General features: G+C 44.5%; 3 protein-coding genes across 8 annotated transcripts in view; 2 read left to right on the plus strand and 1 right to left on the minus strand.

Moving 5' to 3' along the window:
• The window catches only part of LOC143362762 (uncharacterized), a 174,187-nt gene that overhangs the window by 95,161 nt on the left and 56,556 nt on the right, over positions 1–22,470 (plus strand). The gene's annotated exons all lie outside the window — the stretch shown is intronic.
• Usp (retinoid X receptor ultraspiracle) overlaps positions 1–22,470 on the plus strand; it is an 83,059-nt gene that overhangs the window by 9,236 nt on the left and 51,353 nt on the right. For 2 of the 6 annotated variants that reach the window (XM_076803169.1, XM_076803171.1), the window contains exon 1: positions 14,322–14,479. The exons of 1 other annotated variant lie outside the window; for it this stretch is intronic. The gene's annotated coding sequence lies outside the window, so the exon portion shown is untranslated. Of the gene's footprint in view, positions 1–14,321; positions 14,480–14,848; positions 15,148–22,470 lie in introns of those variants that run through there. 3 more of the 6 variants (XM_076803173.1, XM_076803174.1, XM_076803170.1) reach the window with 2 other exon arrangements.
• On the minus strand, positions 7,007–7,642 carry LOC143362775 (uncharacterized). Its single transcript, XM_076803214.1, has 2 exons — positions 7,434–7,642; positions 7,007–7,363 (listed from the first exon to the last, which is right to left on the minus strand). Exons 1-2 carry the CDS (start codon positions 7,583–7,585, stop codon positions 7,180–7,182), a joined length of 336 nt encoding a protein of 111 aa, XP_076659329.1. The 5' UTR covers positions 7,586–7,642; the 3' UTR covers positions 7,007–7,179.

Consider the following 22,470-nt stretch of genomic DNA (forward strand, 5'->3'; position numbering starts at 1 on the left):
GAATAATTCATTAAACCCTGCTTACCCTATAACTGTCCTTGTGGTAGGGGTACCGATCCGACAGAGGGTTATTTGCACATGTTTGCCCATCCGAAAATTTTGAAAAATGAACACAGTAATAAGCACAGCAAGACACAACTACCACGATAATGTAAACATGGTCATGTGATAAGTTCGATGTGGAATCAGCAATTTTCTGGAATTTTTTAAAAATCGACTCCGCGGTAAAAAATTTCAACAAAATTCACAGTCGTGTGCGCAGTCAGGCAGAATGTTCACGAATATTTTCATAATTTTCTGCTAAACAGAACAGAAGGAATAATTCATTAAACCGTGCTTACCCTATAACTGTCCTTGTGGTAGGGGTACCGATCCGACAGAGGGTTATTTGCACATGTTTGCCCATCCGAAAATTTTGAAAAATAAACACAGTAATAACCATAGCAAGACACAACTACCACAATAATGTAAACATGGTCATCTGATAAGTTCAATGTGGAATCAGCAATTTTCTGGAATTTTTTAAAAATCGACTCCGCGGTAAAAAATTTCAACAAAATTCACAGTCGTGTGCGCAGTCAGGCAGAATGTTCACGAATATTTTCATAATTTTCTGCTAAACAGAACAAAAGGAATAATTCATTAAACCCTGCTTACCCTATAGCTACCCTCGTGGTAGGGGTACCGACTCGAGGGTTTTCTTTGAGGGGTCTTGTCGGATGGTATGAAGAAGTTGAAAATTTGATTTTTTGCTCGCGTTTTGATGATTTCGTGGCGCCACGGGCGGTGACAGTTTTCGGCGTGTGCGGATCCTTTTTCGGTTGGGCCACTTACATCGTTTACCGTTCCAACTTCTGAATTGATAGCGGTGCTCTCGTTGGTGCATCGATCGCGTCTGGTCGAGGGTGGCGGGACGGGTCGGCGCCGGGGTGGCGTGTCACGATGGTGGGGAAAGTGCACTCGGAGTGCAAGCAGAGGGAGAGAGAGAGAGAGATCCTATATGCAATTGGCTGGAAAGTGCATGACTGGAGGGGATGCTCGAGGGAGGAGTGACAGGGAAAGAGAAAGACCGAGCGAACGGGACGGAAAAGAGACCGGCGGAGAGCGTGGAGAGGGGTCACGAAAGGGGAGGGCAAGTGCACACACAATGTAGACATATAGGTCAATGTCGGGACACTCCCGTGCACTGTTTAGCACGACTCACCTAGTGACCCAGTTACCTTCTCCTTTTGCGTACTCTGACCAAGCCCTCCTAGCCTGCCAGCCGCGGTTCCAGACACCGGGACCAGGTGTACCCTCGTTTATCGCATCTTTTTCCTCCATAGATACGTCAGCCGCCCCCATAGGGCGCACCATCCCCCTTTCTCAGCGTTTCCTTCGTCCTCCTAATCCTCTCTCCGACCTATTTCGCCCGTTTTCCGTCTTGGCCAACAGGTTACCAGACGCGTTTCACACCTTGCCGCCTGCATTCGCTAGCCAGTTGTTGGTTAGTTGTTGGTTCACGAATAAAATTGCTGTTGAAGGATCCACTAAAAATGGACCGTGACTTCTGAAAATTAGAAAACAACCGCCGGCTAATATGTTAACTGCTCGTGACACCTGATTTTGTCAGATGTCTACTAGCCCGGTGTCTTCATACAATTCGAAACGTCACTTTGCCTGTGGAACTAGGTCATCGACTAATTGATATATCGCTTTCAGTGGAGAAGTATACCGGAAATTGTGAGCGTTCAAAGTCCAGGAACTGGCTTTTAGAGTTCACCCAAGAGATACAGCTTTTTGGGTTTCCCCTGAGAAAAGCTCCGATTTTGAAACACCATAAAATACACTGGAAAATAATATAGATACACTTGTTCAGTATTTTATTGTTAAACGTGTTTTAACCGTTAACGGTCCGGAAGTATTTCAAGTTTACTTCCCACCAGGTCCAAGCTATTTTTCTTACGAGGAGAAACTGTGGACTCGACATTTTTGTGTCAAGTATAGAAAGGAAAATATTTATATTTTATTATTGCCGCCATATACATTGGACCCATTAGGTAAAAGTCCGTGAAGTCCGTTTGGTCCGTTAAGGGTTAGAACTGGAACCTTGAATTTAGCATATTGTGATCACTCGAGTGAGAGTGATTACGTCTCGCCTTCGCCGGTTTTTTTTTTTTTTTTTTTTTTGATTAATGGATTCCAGGTATTCATTGAAAGTTTTTTCCTCGTTTCGGTCGTTCGATCTCGATTTGAATACCGACGCGCTCTGGGATCGCGCGAAACACGATTGCGAACGGTGTCAATTACAGGAAGATCGGTATTAAATGCAGATCTTAACGCCGCGATTAGTCAACAAGTCAACGATAGCATACTCGCGGACGGTTCGCGGCGGCTTTCGAAACGGAACGAAGAAACCAAGGAAAAAAGCAAACGAGGATGGCAGTACGTATCTGTTACACGTGACGCGTGCAGCGCATCCTTCATAATCCAGGCTCATTTGGCTGACCTATATTCGCTTTCAGTCGGCGAGCTCCGCTTTTATCGTCGTTCTGTTTCCACCGCCATTGTTGTCCCATTTTATACGTTACCCTCGATCGCGTATTAAATTATAATCCACCGATATAGTTTTGCCCCTTTTTTTTTTTTAATACTGACCGTCGAAGTTCGGACTGACGACGTGTTTGAAATATTTTCTCTATTCTATGGAAGCTGACATGGAACGCTGCACACTTGGTGATAAAATCGCACAAATTTTTCCGTGCGAATCAAAATCATGTGTCACGAGGGTTAAGGAAATCTGACCGTGAAAGATCGACAAGGTTGGAGGAGAGGAAAAAATGCGAAGAAAAAAAGACGAATTCAACGACTTATGTTATAACAAAGTACATTCAGTCGACCTTGACCCTCAGCACGAAGCGAGAAGGTGCGGAGAGTATGAAACTGCATTACTTATTTTCAATGTTTCCTGTTGAGGTTCAAGGTCGACTCAAGGTACTTCGTTATAGGTCGTTGAATTCGTCTTTTACACGACTACAATATAGCAACAAAAATATATATACAGTGTCGTTTGAGAAGCTCAAGGTCACCTTGATATCTCAGGAAATATAAGGCCTTAAAAAATCGAACTGTATCTTTCTCATGAGCCCTCTCGGATACAATTTTCATTTCAAACATTTTTTGATAATTTCAATAAATAATGAGTTATTCCAGACGGTAATTTTTACTGACACCCCGTATACTGCGATTAAAGTATCTTTCTAATGCGCCTCCTTGGTAATAATAAATTTCATTTCAAACTTTCTTTGATAATTTCAATAAATAATGAGTTATTCCAGACGGTAATTTTTACTGACACCCCGTATACACGCGATTAAAAGCATAAATGGATTCGTTTCGTTCCAACAAAAATAGAAAAATCGTGGTGCAGTTCTCTCTGTCGACAATGTGAAACATTTACCGTCGTCAAGTTAAACTTGTAGAGAACGGATGACGTAAAATCGCAGTATTGATTTTCGTTCATCGTGAAATATTCTGTGGAGTGAAATTAAAGATGCATTTTACAGGAAGAACGGTGTATCGATTTATTTCTGTGGAGGGTATTTAAAGACCCGGCGATATCTGGACGATCTTTTTGACGGTGGCCGTGTCGATTTTCGTGGTTAAAAAAAAAAAAGAGGAATTGTTACCCACTGTTTAGTATTATTCAGGTGGCAAATCGACATGGCGAGCGGGTGGCGAACGCGCGTTTAGCAACCGCACGAAGCATATTGCGTTATACGAGAGAGCCCCAGCGTGATTTCCTGTTACAAGGCCCTCGGAAGTTCACTTTACGTGACGGGCTTCCATTTACCGATCTCGTGGGAATGTCAAGGTTGTCGGTGCAATTTCAAACTCGAACGCGATTCGTGCCGCCGCGACGCTTTTCCAGCCGGGGGGAAAAGCTTCCCGGGACCATTCGGGTACTAGACGCTGCCATGAAATTAGGTCAAGTGCGGTTTCGCCGGGGGAATGCGTGGATCTTTTCCAAATATGGAGGAGAAGCAAGATTCCAATTGTTCAAAAAACCATTCGTTCTCGAATATCAACGATTCGCATACAATGTAGAGCCACACCATGTTCCCGTTATTTGCAATAACATGAACAAATGATTTACGCAACGCTTGCATGGCGTTTCCGGGGATTTCAAGGTCACACTCTTCAAATGGAACGAGACCTACCTTCCGTATAGTCAATCGATTTAGTTCTGCGTAAAAATGTAATGACCTTCGTACGTCCTAAATCTAATAGCAATATTTGTCAACATTTCCAAGTACATTGTGAAAGAACAAACATACTCATTGTTATATTATTATTTTCCTGATACACGACCTATGTTTTACCATTGCATTTAAAATTATTGGTGCACGTTGAAGATATGAATAATCGCTATGATGGACGTGCTCGAGGTTTGCTCCTAGCCGATTTATGACCCATGTTTTGGACAAACATCGAGTAACTACTGTATATTGTGTATGTAGAGAGTGACGCTATCGTGAAAGCAAAACTATTCAAATTAGATGCGATTCTTTTTTGTTTTATCGCTCCTCGAGAACGGTAACCTGTTCAAAGAATAGTTGATGCGGTGATTACTTGTTATCGGCCATTTGGCAATCCATCATTCTAATTGCAAGCCTGTCGGAGAATTATGGCTTCTCAGGGTTGCCCTAAAAATTTCCTGAAGGAAATGCGGTGAATTTCTTAGCGGCACTGGTGTTTGGACTGTTATCAATACACTGTAAATATTTGAGCATTTATAACTTCTACAAATTTTACGAATTCAGGTTGCCTTGAATAGATTATGAGACGACAATTTTAGTAGAATGTTATTCTTTCGTACACTGTACGTTCACTGTCTCGTGAATTATGTATACTGCACAGCAGGGGTTCCCAAAGTGCGGTCAGACAATTATTTTTACTTTAAAAAGCAAATAATAATTGTGTAAAAAGACCGAATATCAATTTGTTACTAACTGCAATTTATTTCTCTCTGTTACAGGTGAGTTGCTCGGTTAGTTTCGCCCGAAGTTTATTCCATATTTTCATACTATGACAACTATGCTGGTCCGTACAGTAAGATATTTTTTTAATATATGTAAACATTTTAACTTATGTTCCTAAGTAGACATTTTAACTTATGTTAATATAAGTGATGCAAGTAGATTTCTTAACTTATATGAATAGAAGCAAGACAAGCAGACATTGTAACTTATATTAATATAAGTAATGTAAGTAGAAGTTTGACTGATAAGTAGTAGAAGTACATTTAATATAAGTAAGTTATTTAGTCTATGCATTTTTATTCTAAACTAAGAAAGCTTTTATCATTGTTAGACTGCGGATTTTATGCATTTATAGCATTTGTAGAACTAACTTTACCATTATCGAGAAATTCTCGGCATTTGAACTGTGATTATTTGGTTAAAAAACAAAATAGCACGACAATATACCTGGACTCGTTTTGAAGCTTGAACTTTTGCCATCCATCGTTCATTTTGTAAGATACTTTGGCATGACACAGCGACTGGGAAACTGAATGAAGACGCGTTTTTGGTCCAGAAAGTTTGTAAAAACATTGAAAAATTTTTCTCGTGACTGAAACCACGAATTAACTACAAGAATTGTGCAAGTTTCTGAACAAGTGAGCAAAAGTTTGCTAAAAAAAAAAAAAATGAAAAAATAGCCGACGCACGGTGTCGACGGCGCGAAGCGATGCGTTCTTCCATATATTTTTATAGCATCCCATCGCCATGCTTGCTCAACGTTAAGAACAAACAGTAATTTGCTTTCCGTTAAGCACTTTCTTCGGTTGATTGGCTTACGAGAGAGCGGAGAGAGCTTAATACGGTTATCCTTAACTTGGTCAAGGTTTTTCTCGTGGTTTAAGGGGAGGCGAACGCTGTCCGGGATATAAAATAAAAAAGAAACGAAGGAGGTGGCCTCTTTGGTGTCTCCGTCTCGGTGTGAGAGCGTTGATACCTTCGTTGCATCGTCAACACCTCGAAACTCAGGTCTTCCGAATTTACTGGCAATATTTCCCGCTCTCCGGACATATTTTCGCTTCATGGCTGACATTTCCCACTGGTTTACCGATTGGTTGGCTTGTATAGTGAGTTACCTTGTCAACAATTGCCCCGTTTCCTTCGGGACAACCCGAAACAATTCCGGATTTATCTCGGCGGCCCTGAAGATCATCGAAAGTGCAGGGTGAACGAACTATTCGCGCATCGAGCGGATTAGTTTGTTTCTCGGGCAAAGAATGTCAGGACCGTAGCAGAATCTTCCGTCGCAATGCGGCGGTCACGTACGTTGTCCTTGACTGTTCTCTCGTTCTCCCACCTCTCGTCACAGAGTGTCCCTGCCCGCCTACACCTGATTGATCATCCTTCCTCTCGTGCCTCGCGAACCGGCATTATTTATAGCGGGACGAGTGCATGTGTGCTCGCCGCAGCACGACCGATCATGCACCCGCGACTCTGATCCGTCATCTTCGACGCCCACGGCTCTCTTCGTTTCGCCGAAGATCAGTCACGTGACATTGTGAAACATGCATGCCAGAGACGAATCACGGGACGAAGTTAGAGTGGGGGAACAAGTCTTGATCTGGCGACACTGTCCCTACCATGGCGCCCACTAGCGTCACCAGGTGAGGGGAAAAAGCTACCCCCTCTCTGCCAGTACCGGTGACGCATCATCGCAGTCGGAAACTTTGGGGGTACCGTGGTGGGAGGGGAAGTTAGAGTGGGGGAACGAGTCTTGATCTGGCGACACTGGCGCCCACTGAGAGAGAGATTGGTGGGGGAAACAAGCGTTTGAGGGGCCCCCACCACGGGGTTAGCAGAACGGGGTTAGAGGTTACCGACACGCAATTTTCAACTTTTTGAAATTACCAGAGGAAGAAGAAAATCTCTATTTGGCTCCTACGTCCTGCAATTGATGGGGACCATTTTTATTTTGTATAAAAAGGGAAACCGTTCACATAAAATAGTATACAAAAGTCGCCAACAACCTGAGCAGTTGACGCGACTCAAAACGCAAGGAAATGAAACAATAGCGAATAATTTTGGTTCAGCTATTTGACAGAGTCTTATGCACTTTTATTGTCACACGATTTTCTTACCTCTGCCAAGACGATTCCCTCGAAGGGATCGATTTGAGGGGTTAAGTTAAAGGGATTGATTTAACGCCTGCGGTTCTCTTCCGAGCGTGCGATTCTTCAGCACAATGTCCAGTCATCTCTGTTATTCCGTCGTTTCGATGGTGTTCGAGGGTCCACTGTTCCCTCAACGAGACATCCAACGGTGCATTAGACGGACGCTTATTAGGTTTCAGGGAACGATTAACCCTGAAAAATTGCGAGCTTTCATGGGGTGAACAATGCCGGGTCTGATTGGTGCTCGCTTTAGAATTAGTACCCGAATTCTGCATTGTGCAGCCGGACCGACCGAAACAGCTGCACCGCGGCTTTCTTCTGTCCTGGCTCCTCTTTCCCGTTCCCTCCGCGTCGACTTCCTTTGCATTCATTCCGCTGCGTTTCCGTCGTGTCTTTATCGAACACGGACGCCATGTCTATCTGTCCCGATGGCGATCGTGTTAACGTTCGCTCCACCCGGTATAATAAACCTGCGGCCTGTAATAGTACTTCTGGATCAAAATTCTCCCCCTTCCATTGTCTTTATTTACTTACGCGTAATGGGGAATTTCATTAGTTCTACTCCTGCTAATTGAGGGCTTCTGGCAGTTCCACCGTAAATCACGATTATCGCCAAATGAATTACGTTTCCGTTCAACTGCACACGGAATCGCGTCACAACGCAGAATTTATGTCTTCGGCCTGACGCCACGGTGTGATCGATGTTAAGATCGGAGATGCTTTACGATACTTTTAACACTTCAACTGGAAACGACTTACTGCTTTGCTCGCCGCTCCTTTGTTTACAGCTTCTTCACATTTACGGTGACTCTATTCGTAAATAACCATCAGAACTTCTTCGAAACACTAAAACACTCGAATTCTAACTCGAACAATATCTGATATTGATATACAGGGTGTCCCCGAGGGGCGATTCCCAAGGTCATTTGAAGTAACTTTTTCCTTTGCGAAAACGTTCCCCGCGGCTTTGTTCCGGAGTTATGAACGAAAAACACGGACCAATCGGAGCGCGGTTACAGCGGACCGACACCGGTTCGACCAATGCCAGCGCCAGGCTCAACGGGGCCTGTCGTAGCCGCGCTCCGATTGGTCCGTGTTTCTCGTTAATAACTCCGAAACGAAGCCGCAAAGAATATTTCCGCAAAGGAAAAAGTTACTTCGAATCACCTCAGGGATCAGCCCTTTCAAGGAGGTACGTTTTTGCGAGGCTCTGTGTAACAGAATTATTTTAGCGAAAAAATTTGACTATAACTTGGGTGGGAAAACGGTAAAATCGTCAGTGTTCAGGAGGCAGCACCGAACTTTGAATGTCGATGATTTTTCTCTCGCGTTCGGCGATCTTCCTAGAGCCCGAGAGGCCATACAGCATCCCTGACGACGGATTGAGGGAGAAACCAGTTCCGACGAAGAATGTAAACGGAATATCGCCGAGTCCTGTTAACCTTTTCTCGTCCTACTCACCTGTTCGCAAAAACGGACGAGGATACTGTTGCTCCCTGCTCCATCGATACGTTTCGTTCCTCCGACCACGGTTTCGGACCTCTCCGCATGCTACCAAAACATCATCGCTCAGACTTTATGCACCTATCACATTTATCTTCGGCTCCTGCGATGCGGACAATTTTTATTTTCCATAAAAGTCCGCGGAAAAACTGGCTGGATTCAGTCTTTATTCATCTGCACAACAAATTGTGTTACAATACTTTCACTCTGTACGCAACTGATCTGCCAAACGTATTTTTAACATTTTTAATATAGGCTCGCATAAAAAAGTTGTGAAACACAGCTTTCAGTATTTGCCCGACAATTTTATGAAAAATAACTTCTGAAATTCTAGCTTCTCAAAAAAATGGGTGTTACTGTATGTAAGTTCAAAAACAAAATTATTTCAACAATTTTAGAACATTTATGATATGCGTATGTTGGCATAAGCTCTAGGGGCTTCAAATATCAGAGGTTCGGATAACCGAGGTCCTACCCGTGTAACACCTCGCACAGAATAGCGAAACAATTCTAAAATTATATGTTTCCACCGCAGAAAAATTTGGCCAAAAAGCTTGCGTAATCAGAGACGATTTAGCAAAAGCATCAAGGAGCAATCCGGTGGTGTTAACTAGCCGAGTTCTTGGCATTCATTAGCCAAGTTCTCGATCACCGAGCACTCGATGAATTCATCGCGTTATGTATGAACCTGTGCAACGGGGGACTGCGTTGTGACTCATGGAAATCGACTCGGACCGTTCGATCGATCGATCCCGCGATTGTCGCAAGATCCGTAGATCGTGCCGGGAATGCGATTCATTAAGATCGTTGTAAACTTGGCCGCGATAGTGCCACGCCCGAGGAGTGTCCGCGGTCCAACGTCCAAAGACTCATTTCCTCGGTTCCTCGAGCGACGAGCACACAATAAAGTTTTCGAGGCTCGGCCCGAGAGGACTCGGGTGCATCGGGAGAGCGTGCAATAGTGTGCACGAGCCCGCGGATACAGCGAGTAGGTGGCTAACCTTGACGACCACTCGCACGGATCCACACGGTTGTGGCTCGCGGCTCTGAGCACACTCGCATAAACGGCAGACGGCCAGATACATAGTGCGCCCCGGTGGTGGGCGTTACTGGAATTACTTTTTCTTCCAGGCAAATTTCGAATAACAGTTTTGCCGATTCTACAGCTGCTGGGCAAACGTGTAAGACACCTGGTATATTTCGCATAATCGAAAGAGAAAAATTGCACGTACTATGCGTTGCACTTTCCTATACTATGCCTAGAATGAGCATACAAACGCCTAAATAAGTTGAACCTACTGTGAAAAATTTAAGGGGAATATTATAAGCATGAACCGACTTTGGTTGGAGAAATTTGTAGGACCCTAATAAAAGGGTCTCGTTTTTCTGATTAAAATGACACCAAACACGATATAATTACGGTTGTAACTACTCGTGTAACGAGCGATTCAAGTTTCGGACATTTACGGTAGAGGTGCTACGAATTCTTAACTTCGCTCGTTACACAGGTAATCATGATAGTAACTATATCATGCTTGGTGTCATTCTATCAGAAAAATAATTCATTATTATTACAGTGTCTTCTCGATATATGTCACAAATATCTAGCAGATAAGAGTCCCGGAACTATCCCCACCGCCGCGGAGTATAGTCCGTGAGGGGCCAAGGAGCTCGAGAGCGTTCCACATTTAGATATTTTGTACGTTTAATGTTAAATTAAAGGATATGTTGCGTACAATAGATTTAATTATGAAAATTATTGTTACCGAACCAAAACGCTGGTATTCATCGAAAATATTAAAATTCATAAGCGGATACTTCCTACACCCACCGACAGCATGCACGCTATCTCCTTTGCTATGATTAGGGTCAGGTTGCGTGCTTACAAGGAGGAGTGGTCACGATTTTGCGACCGCTTATTGGTTGCCGATACAAAATGGTAGATAGATAACGATTACAGGAAGGCATAGACTGCGTTCAGAATCTTCCGCAGAATCTAAAGCGAATAATTCTAGTAATCGATTGTTCGATCAATCGTTCCACCGATAAGCATATTGTCGCAAGGATCAAATGGTCTTTTTGCAGCTGCGTCGACGTTAGATTGCCCGTGTCGGTGGTGGTGAACGATGCCTGTGTGCGAGCATGTCGCGGAACACGTCTTATCGACTCGTGACACACAAAAGGGAAACGATCGTTCGCGACCCTCGCTATCTCCTCGGATGATCTATCCGCTTCGTTAATTTTTTGCATGGAGCTGCGTTAATGGCCGATTAAATCGTTAATTCGAACTATCCTCGGACATTTTCAAACGGATACTTTTATTGCCACAGTTATCGTCGGCTACTCTAGCCAGCTTTCCAAAAGATAAGATACCGGGTATATATCTATCGTCATCATAGTTGTCTACTTCACTTCAATTGCTCCAGACTCGTAGCACAGAGAAGTGTGATTCAGCCTAGTGTGCCATTTAAATTACACGTAAAATATAAACTGATTTGGTATCAGACCAAGTGAAATGATACGTTCTGATCTGATACGTTCGAATTTTGATTCAGCAACATTTTCGCCGAGGGACAAGTGCATTCAGGGTTTTTACGAGACGGCGGCTATCCGATTTAGCATCTTCGGGGCTGGGTAACAAGACGTAAATCTTGGGGTCCGCGGAGGCCGGCTTATTTCCCTTATCGGATCCGATGTTGCACGCTCGGTACCGAAGGCGGTGTATATTTCGGTCACCTGGTAGAATCCTCGTGCACAAGCCTCCCCGCACACGCCCGACATTGCACACCGTTCTCCCCTCCCCTCTCCTCCCGTTCGGCCCCCACCGCTGTCACTTTCCCTCACCACCTCGCCATTGGACGAGCCAGCGGAACCCGGTGGTGGGGGTGCCGAGGAGGGGAGGTCGATTCTCCCGTTTCGGCCGTGCACTAGAACTTGACTCCTAAGCTCGACAGTGACGGCGCAAGCTCTAGCCAAGTATTTCCTTCTCTCTCTCTCTCTCTCTCTCTCTCTCTCTCTCTCTCTCTCTCTCGCGCTGTCAGTCTCTCGTACACCTCACTGCTCTTATTCTCTTCTCCCTTTACCTTTCCCTCTTGTTCTAGCCACTCGCCCCTCCGCCCCTGGTGCGCGTCACACGGAACTCGCTTCGAGACCTCGAGCGATGTGGTTACCATATCTATGGTGCGGGCATTAGGGGAGAGCCGACCAGTGCTTGCTGAAATACAGTGAGCGACAAATACCATTTTTTCAGAAAACACTTCCAACGCGCCATTTTTGTAATTGTTTCCTCGTCGAATGCAACATCAATTGCGTTCAAATTTGTTCTCCATCTGACCACATAACTTTTTCTCAATTCCTCATTTTGTCACAAATGCTAAACGAGTATCTTTTTCCTTTTTAGAAACGAGATTTCTTCTTGTTTTCCACGGTTCATGTCACGAAGACTTCTCCTCGTCCAAACGATCCAAATTGTGCCGTGTTTGGTCTCATATTAGTCAGAGAAGTGTCGCGAATGCGTTGGTACAAATTAAAGAAAAAACAGCTGATTAGTGAGGGGTGTAAGTGACATTTCAGCCCGGAAGTTGTCACATGCACATATCGAGGCATTACCGTATTCGTCGTCTGCTAATTATGTGAACGACACACGCGTGCAGCAGGATGTGTTGTGTAGTTGCTAATGTAACGTTTAAAACACCAACAGAGATTGCATAATTAAATATCACAATGCGATACGGACAACTATGTCCTACACGGTTTTATCGATCACGAATGAGTTACACCGTCGTCGCGAGGCGGTGGCCACGCTTAAGGCGAATTTACACTCGTCCAATTTTGATGTGTCACAATGAATGTAAAAGATGAAGACCCGGAGTGTTTATACTTCTTTAATGAATCAGTTCACTTTATCGAGTCTTGATCTAAGCCGAACGTAGCTACACGATCTTAGTCAGTTACACCGTAAAGTGTAAACATGCCGCGTAATACGATACCGGGTGTATCGGTGTGAACCACTACTAATCCAATTACAGAAGTCTTTACTTTTTCATTATTTTTTTTATGGGACTTTCACCAACTTATCGGCGGCATTTTTCTGATTAAACTGTCCTTAAAGAATAGTAATAATAATAATAATAATAATAATATTGCTTTATTCAGCCTTACGGCCAAGAATTGGACTCGGTTTACAATAACCTATGAATACAAAAAATAACTATCTTATCCACGCATTAATTCTCTCTCTCTCTCTCTCTCTCTCTCTCTCTCTCTCTCTCTCCCCTTCCCTCTTCGACTCACCCATCCCTACCCTGACTACTCTACCTATATTCTGCCTGTTCCTATTCTTATTCCGATTATTGCACCATTTCCTACTCTGTTATTCCTTAAAGAATAGTATCTTCTAGCCGATACATGTCCCTGGCTAGACCCGTGTTATGGACATATATCGTGTATTAAAATTAAAAAGGCTTTGGCACCAGACGTCCGTCCAGCCAGATCAGCCGGCAACGCATGTGTTATTGTACACATTACTGTTTAAAATTTCTTTTGTCCGCCTCTGTAAACCGGAAGTGGAAAGTCTAAATTCGCCTTCACGTACTCGGAGTACGCACACGGTTCTGGCCGAATCGAACGGAAAGCTCGGATCGCTTTTGAAACGGTGCGCAACTTCGGCTCCCGCGACCACCGATCGGTGACCTATATTTCTATATTGCACACAGGATAACGCATTCGCCGGCAGTCGTTTGTTCCGGAGACTGTCCGACGGAAATCAAGTTGGATTTCCGATAGTTCGATTCGATGCAACGTCCACTGGAATCGGGTCCGAACCACGACTCAACTAATCGAATGACCTTGAGTCTTAAACTCTCAGATGGTACGTAGAAAAGTACATCATTCCAATTTAAAGAAAAATTAACCTGTACCACGCGACAAATTTAAGTTCATGCATTAAGTTCAGCTTTATAATATAGGATTTGCGTGTTGAGCGGAAAAAAGTCTCATAGGCTCAAAAAAAAAAAAAAAAAAAAATACAGCAAAGAGACATTACTAGTTGCAAAGTTCTTTGCAAGCACGGATATATCGACTACGACAAAATAGAATTTCATTTTGGTTCGAGGGAAACGAGTAACATACATATTTATGAAACTCTGTTCAGAATCTTCGTGGCTCGATATTGGCAAAGAGATAAGTGTCGGTTCGTCGCACAGGTCACCTTAAATTATTTTGAACGGTGTACGGAGACATTTCTGACCGACTGTATTTGGAAAACACAACAGCGAGAAACTCGTATGTAGTAGAGGCATCGGAGAAAACAGCTCGGCCGAGTTCACCTTGCCCTTGCGACGTAAACACCGAGCAGGCTAAACGCCGAAAGGGTTGAGCGACGTGCGTCGATATTTTTCCTGGGTAAGAAAAGTGCAAGTAGAGACGGACGTTCCTGGCCGGCCTGCTCGCTGGCGCGCTCCTTCCCGAGTTTCTCCCCTCTCCTGGTCGTACCCGCCACCAGCTTTTCGTCCTCCGTCGCCTCCTCCTCGTCCTTCACCTCCTCTTGATCCTCCGCCGTCCCTTCCCCTCCGCGTCCCTCGCTCGCTGCCCCCACCACCGGGACCCCCTCACCCTCTTCGCTCCCCTCCCCACTCCGCTGAGTTCCCAGCCGGCTGCACGCTCACATGCAACGAGCCGGACCGGCCGGCTGGCATTCAGTTGCCTTTAGCGTCGTGCATCTCCAAGTCAGTCAGTCACTCAGTCAGTCAGTCAGTCAGTCATTGAGTCAGTGAGTCGGATCGGACGGTGTACGGCGCGCGCGAGGTATATCGCTGCCTGTGTTACTCTCTCTCTCTCTCTCTCTTTCTTTCTTTCTTTCTCCCTCTGTCTCCTATTTCTCTTTCTCCTCTTCCACTTTCTTCCCCGGTGTCTTTGTCCGTCGAGATTTATTCGCGTTGTGGATCATTCGTGTCCGAGTGTGCTGGCCGCGTGTTTCACCATCGCACGTGTGCCACCTTCGCCGAGAAAAACGTGATCGACGTGGTGATCCCCGGCAGAGGAACTGTATGGTGTGGACACAGTCGGTGACAGAGTAATAGTGTTCAGCGTCGCGGGGATCAACAGTGACACGACTGTCAAGATCATCCCGAGCGGGTGTTCGAACTTCGGCCGATTCTGTTCGCGATTCGCGGACTCGATCGCGGTTTTGTCGTCGTCCCCCCCTCCATCCGGATACGAACTCCTTGGTTAATCACGGACAACTATCTTTGACACGTAGAGCACTCGACGACAGTGTCCGAGCTGCCTCGAAAGTCGCTGCCCGCCGCCGAGGCCCGAGAGACAGAGAAGTCGGCGAAGCTGAAAGTGAAGCTGGTCCCCCGTGTCGACTCGAATCGCGAACCTTGAAAGTTGTTCGAAGTGCAGTGTCATTGGCGACCACGTTCATTCTATCCGTTCCGAATCTAGGTGTCAATAGCTTCGCGGACATATCGGTGCGTCTAAAGATAAAAGCTGCTTCGACGGTGACGGTCCTGCGGAAGCTGGCAGTGGGGGAATGTTGTGAATTGAATCGACGCAATTCCCCAACTGTGCCCGAGGATCCAAGGGGGGGGCTATAGTTCATTCCGAATCTTAGGAGAGGACTTAACGTGGGACTATTCACGCTAGATTTACAGGGCACCGAAAGTGGCTATTTTTAATAAATATTTTCAAATGCGTCGTTGCAATACCAATAATTGTAAATTAGAAACTTCAGAACCCGTAAATCTAGTGTTAGAAGCTATTTGGTGGGGATGTGTATTGGATCGGCACATTTCTCCAACTGTTTCTCGGTCACTGAAGATCCAGGGGGGAACTGTAGTTAATTCAAAATCTTGGGACACCTAAGACTGTTGAAAGCTACTCCGCATTTTTCCGACTGTGTCTCTAGATGTATCGTGTATCGAGGACCCTAGACCTAGACCTTGAGACCTAGACCCTGAGACCTTGATTCTAAACCGTAGGATGGTTCAGCCAACACGGGACTGTTAAGATTGGATTTCACGTTCGCATTGTTTCTTCGCAAGTGTCGATCCCGATTTTTTCGCAAAAGTGGAAAATCACTAGTTTCGCTCCGCCGACGGTACTTCCGTCGAGTCGACGCGTCCGCTCGACTATTTCTCTAGCGTCGACTGTACCGAGACACGTGTCCGAACACAATATCTAGGGAGAATCGTGTAGGAAATTTCCGCGCATCAGTGTTTCATAGCAAGGTGCAAACTGGTGCGTCTCCCCGGCGAGAAGGACAGCCGGGAGCGTCGTTCGCGAAACACGCTAGCCTTCGTCGCTTCCGAGCGTGTCTACACGGTGATCGGGTTCGAACGGTATTCGGTTCACGTTCGCCGCGGAACGATTGCATTTTCGAATTCCGAACGCGGGGCTCGAACAGGTTGCCGCGACGTCTTCCTCTTTCGGCCCGACAAATTTGACCAGCCAACATTCAGCTAAAAGTCACGACGGCCCCCGTAGCATACGAACTAACCTAACTTCGCTTACGGACGAATTTCGCCTTTGAGTAAAACAATTTTTGCTCTCAAGTAACATTACAGACCTTTATAATCAAACAATAGCTTAATTACAATACTAGATGCAATCTTCGTCGATTTATACAGTGAATGGTGTTGCCTATCGATCACTTTAAATTGAACTAAATTTGAACTATACTATACTATAGTATATAATATAGTATATAATATAGTATATAATATATTATATAATATAGTATATAATGTATTATATAATATAGTATATAATATAGTATATAGTAGTGTAATACAGTGTATTATAGTATATAATATAGTATACTATACTATATTGTACTACATTACACTATGCTATACTATTCTACACTACACTATGCTATAATATACTATAGTATGCATAAAACTCGGTATTTGACCGGCCATGGTAGGTTTAGGGTTACGAAACTCTTCTTAAATCTTTGCGCAAACAAAATATCATTATTTTTAAGAATTGTTTAACTACACGACTAACTGTCCCAGACTCTAGACTGTCGGAATAGCAGTCATTAAGTTTGAATTGTTGGGAACACACTAGAATTGTTTTTCATCGAGTATTTGATCGATAGATCGTGGATCTTGGGGCAGACTAGAAGGTAGAAATCAATGTAAACAATTCCACTCGTGAACCCACCAGTGTAGTTTGCTCGTGTCAGTGGATGCTAAAAGATTATCGATCGCGCAAAGTGTATTGGCAGTGTCGTAATCGAACGTGACTTGTGCGATAGTGACTCGTGCTGCGGCACGTTATGCTTGTTACGGGCATTGGTGCTCACGTGTCGAGTGAATTATTCGCTCGGTATTCGACGAATTATGCGATGTCCCACAGTAGTTCGAATTCCTAAAAGTACAGTTTGACGAAAATTAACCGAACCCAGCAAATTAAAATTGATCACAGTATTTGAATTCTTGCATTCTGGAAATTCTAATATGCAATTCGATTTATTCGAGTACATCTGGATGAAAATAAATTTTTCTAAACCCGGCGAAAGAGGAGTATCGCCCATGTGTGACCAAAGCGGCAGCCAACGTGTCAAACAAGGTCATGCTCCGTTCCAAGTATGCGAACTCGTCGAAACTGACAACAGCACAGGTAGAGAGGGAAATTAGTGGGCTGCTATTACACGAGCTACCCGGTTATCGGGACCGTCATGCTCGGATAACCGAAGTTCTACTGCATATCATCTCGAGCAGCGATTCTGTATTTTTAGCCGCAACCGTCGAAAACATAAACAGCGATTTATCGTTTGTTTTCGAGCATTGTGACCGCGACGGTTTCGAAGTTATTCCGGTTAACATATACGTACATGTTCGCTCGGACAGCCTCAACTAGCCGAAATTTATTTTACGCAGGAAATTGTCGGTAATTTCTGGAAAATTATACTCCATTCGTAGAATATTCGTTTCAGTCTGATAATAGATGGCCCACACTTTAAATCGGATAAACTTTTTTATAAATGGACCGAACTACTTCAGATATGAAAAATTGCGGTTAGTCCGAATTGCGACAAAAATAGTAGAAGTTGGTTTTCACAACTTTTTTATTTGGGCTTGTGACGCAAGTTTAACAAATTTTATTTGTTCCTCAGTTGCAGCTCTCCTATTTCTTTTTTATATTTCTCGTCGGATCCGTCACGAAGCGTCAATGTGACAAAACGCACGAGTCTATTCCCGTGGCAGCCTTGTGTGTTTGCAAACACAACGCATCGTGCAAGGGCTCGCAACGATGAAAAGAAATACCAATTCATATTGTGAGCAAGAATTCGTATCGCAATTCTTTCATTTAGCTCAAGATTTGCGCATATTTCGACCCGAGGCTATTCAAGTGCACAGCACGGTATGTATATCGTCTCGAGTGTCACCCCGGGGATGATACAACCTATTACCGAAGCAGTGATGCAGTCGAATTTTTCTATAACGCTGCAACGAACGCTTTGCATATTTATCGGGCGGGCAGGTTGGCTCGCGTGTGCTCGTGAATCATCGTCCCCTAACTGCGAAAGTGCGCAGTTCGCGTCGTCCGCCCTCCTTGTCTTTCTCTCTTTCTTTCTCTTTCTCTCCTCTCTTGGATCTTCTACGCAGCATTTAAGGTCCCATGCGACCTCCAAGCTGCGACTACACCATTGCAGCGGACAACTTTTTCGTCAGCTTCTGGAACGCGCGTGCATATAGAGTTCCTGTTTCGTAAACGAGTTCTCGTTTCACCCTCTGCCCTTGTGTAGGTCCCTATAGTGCATCGGCAGCGAAGGAGGATCCGAGAAAATGGTCAGACTTGACCCTAAACTGGTCCTCGGTCTACCTCCGTGAACCCTCTTTGACCCTTGTCTGCTCCTTGTGCCAATTTGACACAATTTTTTGCACTGTTCTAGAAAAAGTTGTGGAGCGACGGTGTCGAACATGAGATCCAGTTTATGTCCCATCAACCCCTCGCGGTACTATTTTCTTCGCAGTCAGAACGATTAGAACTTTATTAACCCTTAAGTGGGCGCACTGGACAAGGAATAGCGATTAAACCGGCCTTTGACGGCATTTTGATTGGATCTAAAAATTCTGAAAAAATTCACGGTCATATATGTCACTGAGTTCGATGTCCTTGAATTTTCTCGTAATTTTCCGCCAAGCGGAACGGAAGAGATAGAGCGTACAGTAATGTTCCGATACATCTAATCCAGCGACTAATGTTAATCCACTGACAAAACTCTTTCGTTTTTAATCATTCTGTTACGAAACTTTTACCAGTATATTCGTGACATTTTTCTGATTAACATGAGCCCAAACATGACACAGTTCGGAGCATAGCTGCTTGTTCAATTGACGGTATAGTAGAACCTCGATTATCCGAACTAACGGAACACAAGTGGCCGGGCAGTTACCTAGGTACAGTGTTGGAGATCACTGATTTGCATAACGAATCCGTGCCGTATGCAGATCAATTTACACTTCTATTCGAATAATGGAGAAGTTAGGTACCTGTTCGGATACTGGAGGTTCTACTAAATCGTCAATTGAACAAACAGGTATGCGCCGAACTGTGTCACGTTTGGGCTCTTGTTGATCAGAAAAATGTGAGGAATACGTCGATATCGATAACTATCTAAGTGAAAGTACTGATTCGAAACTTGCCAGAAAGCGTTTTCTTGAACGAAATGAAACAGTAACGAGTGTTCGACAAGAAAATGGCGGGGCAGGGTCTCGCTAATGGTACGTCAAATTCAGAGTCTGGCTGCGCAGTGCTCGGAGGCTTGCAGAGGAGAAACAGCGTACACACAGGGACAACACGTGAGGTGAATAACGGGTGAGGCGCGCGTTATCGATTAACTTTCGTGCCGCGGATGACAATAACATATCGAGTTCAGTCGTTCTAGAATAAATAAATCATGAGCGGTAGACTTTCCTTTGTCTCCGCGCGTCCTTGCGATCCGTCGCCCGACGTTCGTTCGCTCGACAATTTTTGCCAGAAACGTACGGTAACGTCCGCTGTTCTTTCTTAATCCGTTCACCAGACAAAACATAATTACCTCGTCTGACAGTGACAGACGAAGGACAACAGCTTTGGGGTGGTCGGGTACCCGAAAAATTCGGGTTTCGGTAAAATTCCCGATACTCGGGTACCCGAAGTCGAAATCGGGCCGGGTCGGGCCGGGTATTTTTCCCGTGTTCGGATTGGGATCCGAGAGTTCCCGATACTCGGGTACCCGACGTCTAAATCGGGTCGGGTCGGGCCGGGTATTTTCCCCAGGTTTGGATTGGGATCCGAGAGTTCCCGATATTCGGGTACCCCAAGTCAAATTCGGGCCGGATCGGGCCGGGTATTCTTCCCGGGATTTGATTGGGATCCAATAATATTCTCGATACTCGGGTACCCGAAGTCTAAATCGGGCCGGGTCGGGTCGGGTATTTTCCCGGGTTTGGATTGGGATCCGAGAGTTCCCGATATTCGGGTACCCCAAGTCAAATTCGGGCCGGGTATTTTTCCCGGGTTTTGATTGGGATCCAATAATATTCTCGATACTCGGGTACCGGAAGTCTACATCGGGCCGGGTCGGGTATTTTCCCCGGGTTGGGATTGGGATCCAATAATTCCCGATACTCGGGTACCCGAAGTCTACATTGGGCCGGGTCGGGTATTTTCCCCGGGTTTGGATTGGGACCCGACAATTCCCGATACTCGGGTACCCGAAGTCCAAATCGGGTCGGGTCGGGCCGGGAACCCGAATATTATAAATTTTCCGAACATTGCCGAATATTGTTGTTAATATCGTTGAAACCTATACTAACTAGAAAGAAAATCGAATGAAATTCTCTTGGACGTTTCTTCCGGTGTATTTGTTGAGGATAGTTGACTTAGCGCGGAACATAGTGAAACTCGCAACCGTACTCGCGGGGCGCCCGGTATTTATCGATTCGCGTTTCTTGCTGGACAGGGTCTGACGGCGGGCTCTTCGGGAATTAACCTTGAACTTCAACCTCGAGACTGTTGATCGCCATTAGAAATGGTGTGTTTTCCCCTCGCGTCGCGTCTATTCGGCGGCTGGATGATCGATGACCGTGTGGAACCGATCAGGTGGAAAGAGACTAGACCCCGCAAGGGACACGATCGAGTTCATCCGAAGATTACTGTTTCTTTCGCCATTATTTTCTCAGCAGCCTTTGTAGGTTTCACAATGAGCCCCTTGTCGTGCGATTTTCTTCACGGCTACACTGATTAGGCACTTCTTTATCCATAACCCATCGCTTTGTGACATCGAGTCATACTCGCGATGAAGATTTGATTAGGTAATACTGTCTCAACTGTGCTTTAATTACATATAAAGGGCCTGGCCGGATTAAGGTAGTCAAAAATGCCCTTCAGTCGATTTTGACCGAAAATGCCTAGTTCGATAGCTTGCCAAGAAAACACCCTTTCTGTCAAGTTTCAGCCCTGTACCTCGTCTGTAAGGGTAGTTACGGGGAGCAAAGGAAAACCAAGTTTCTGCCCTTTTTCTCAGTTTAATCGCATCTGAAAATTCTAAAAAAAATCTTACATATTTGGCATATCGAACCACATATTCGAGAATTTTTACCGAATTTTTAGTCGCAAACCGTGGTTGCAAAAAATGAAAACCTCGGAAAAACACAAAAATTTTAATTTAAAATGTGTGCGGCTGTTTTTGTATTAAAATTTACTTCTTTGATAATGCCGCATCTCTTATTCTCTGCTGTTTCACTAGAGTACAAAGTTTCATCGAAGTTAAAAGTTTGCGATGTAATTTGTGTTTCTCGTTTCACCGCCTAACTCGTTTAGCGGCGAACTGGAAAAAGAAGGCAACCGAGAATTCCTGGAAGTATACTATTGCACACAAATCGGAGAATATTGTCTTTCAAAATTGGCACATATTGATCATAGTGTTCGTTTTGGACATATATCGAGTAGAGACACTATATTTCTTTCATGGACTACAAGATTCGTCGTGGTAGAAATAAAATAAAAATATTATTCAGTGTTGCTAATATACATGCTTCTTCTTCATATTAAAACTTGTAAAACCATCGAGAATTAATATTCCCTTACAATTTTTAAACCATAACAATTCAGACCGTTCAAAGTCGTTCCAAAAAGGAACGTCACAAGCGATGTTACTGTTATGGTAAATGCGCGATGGGATCAGCAGGACCTTGTACGCTGCAATGAAAGTTGATCAATTAGGTCTCCTTGCAAGTTGCTTCTCCTTTCCTCCAAATTGCAATGACGCGAATCTAAACGAGCCGCCGAGCTGAAACCGCGCTCGAATGCTCACAATCGTATCTGCAAAGATGGATCGCCATAATAAATGGTGTTTCCGTCGCATCCGCCGGGTCGGATGATCGATCACCGTGTAGAATCGATCAGGTCGAAGGGGACGAAATGAAATTGCGCGAGGGCGTCGCGACGCCGACGCTCCCGACGATTCCGATCTCGTCTTCTAGCACACACATCTTCAATCTTTCTGACACTACGGTCGGCGAACAAAATTCAGTGGACACCCTTTAACAACTAATAACTTTTTAAAAATCTTCAAACTTTGCGCACAATTGGTCGTACGATGGATCAAAACATCATAGATTCTGAAAGAAGTTGTACATCATTGTGTTTGCGAACGTTAATGCAAAAGGCATTAATTTCTTTACAACATATAAAAATCACTAATCAGCGAACTGCTTAAGAGTGTACCACAAAAACTCTTCGCTTTAATAACTTACTACGCCTTAATAAGTCATGAATGCACGAGAAAGAACAGC

Source organism: Halictus rubicundus, chromosome 18, assembly GCF_050948215.1.
Source record: "Halictus rubicundus isolate RS-2024b chromosome 18, iyHalRubi1_principal, whole genome shotgun sequence".
NCBI classification, from domain to species: domain Eukaryota; kingdom Metazoa; phylum Arthropoda; class Insecta; order Hymenoptera; family Halictidae; genus Halictus; species Halictus rubicundus.

Coding starts and splice junctions, on each gene's coding strand:
- LOC143362775 (XM_076803214.1), bottom strand. CDS start 7,585: ATGGCGTCCGTGTTCGATAAAGACACGACGGAAACGCAGCGGAATGAA. Junction 7,364..7,433: donor CTGCACAATGCAGAATTCGG/GTACTAATTCTA, acceptor GCAATTTTTCAG/GGTTAATCGTTCCCTGAAAC.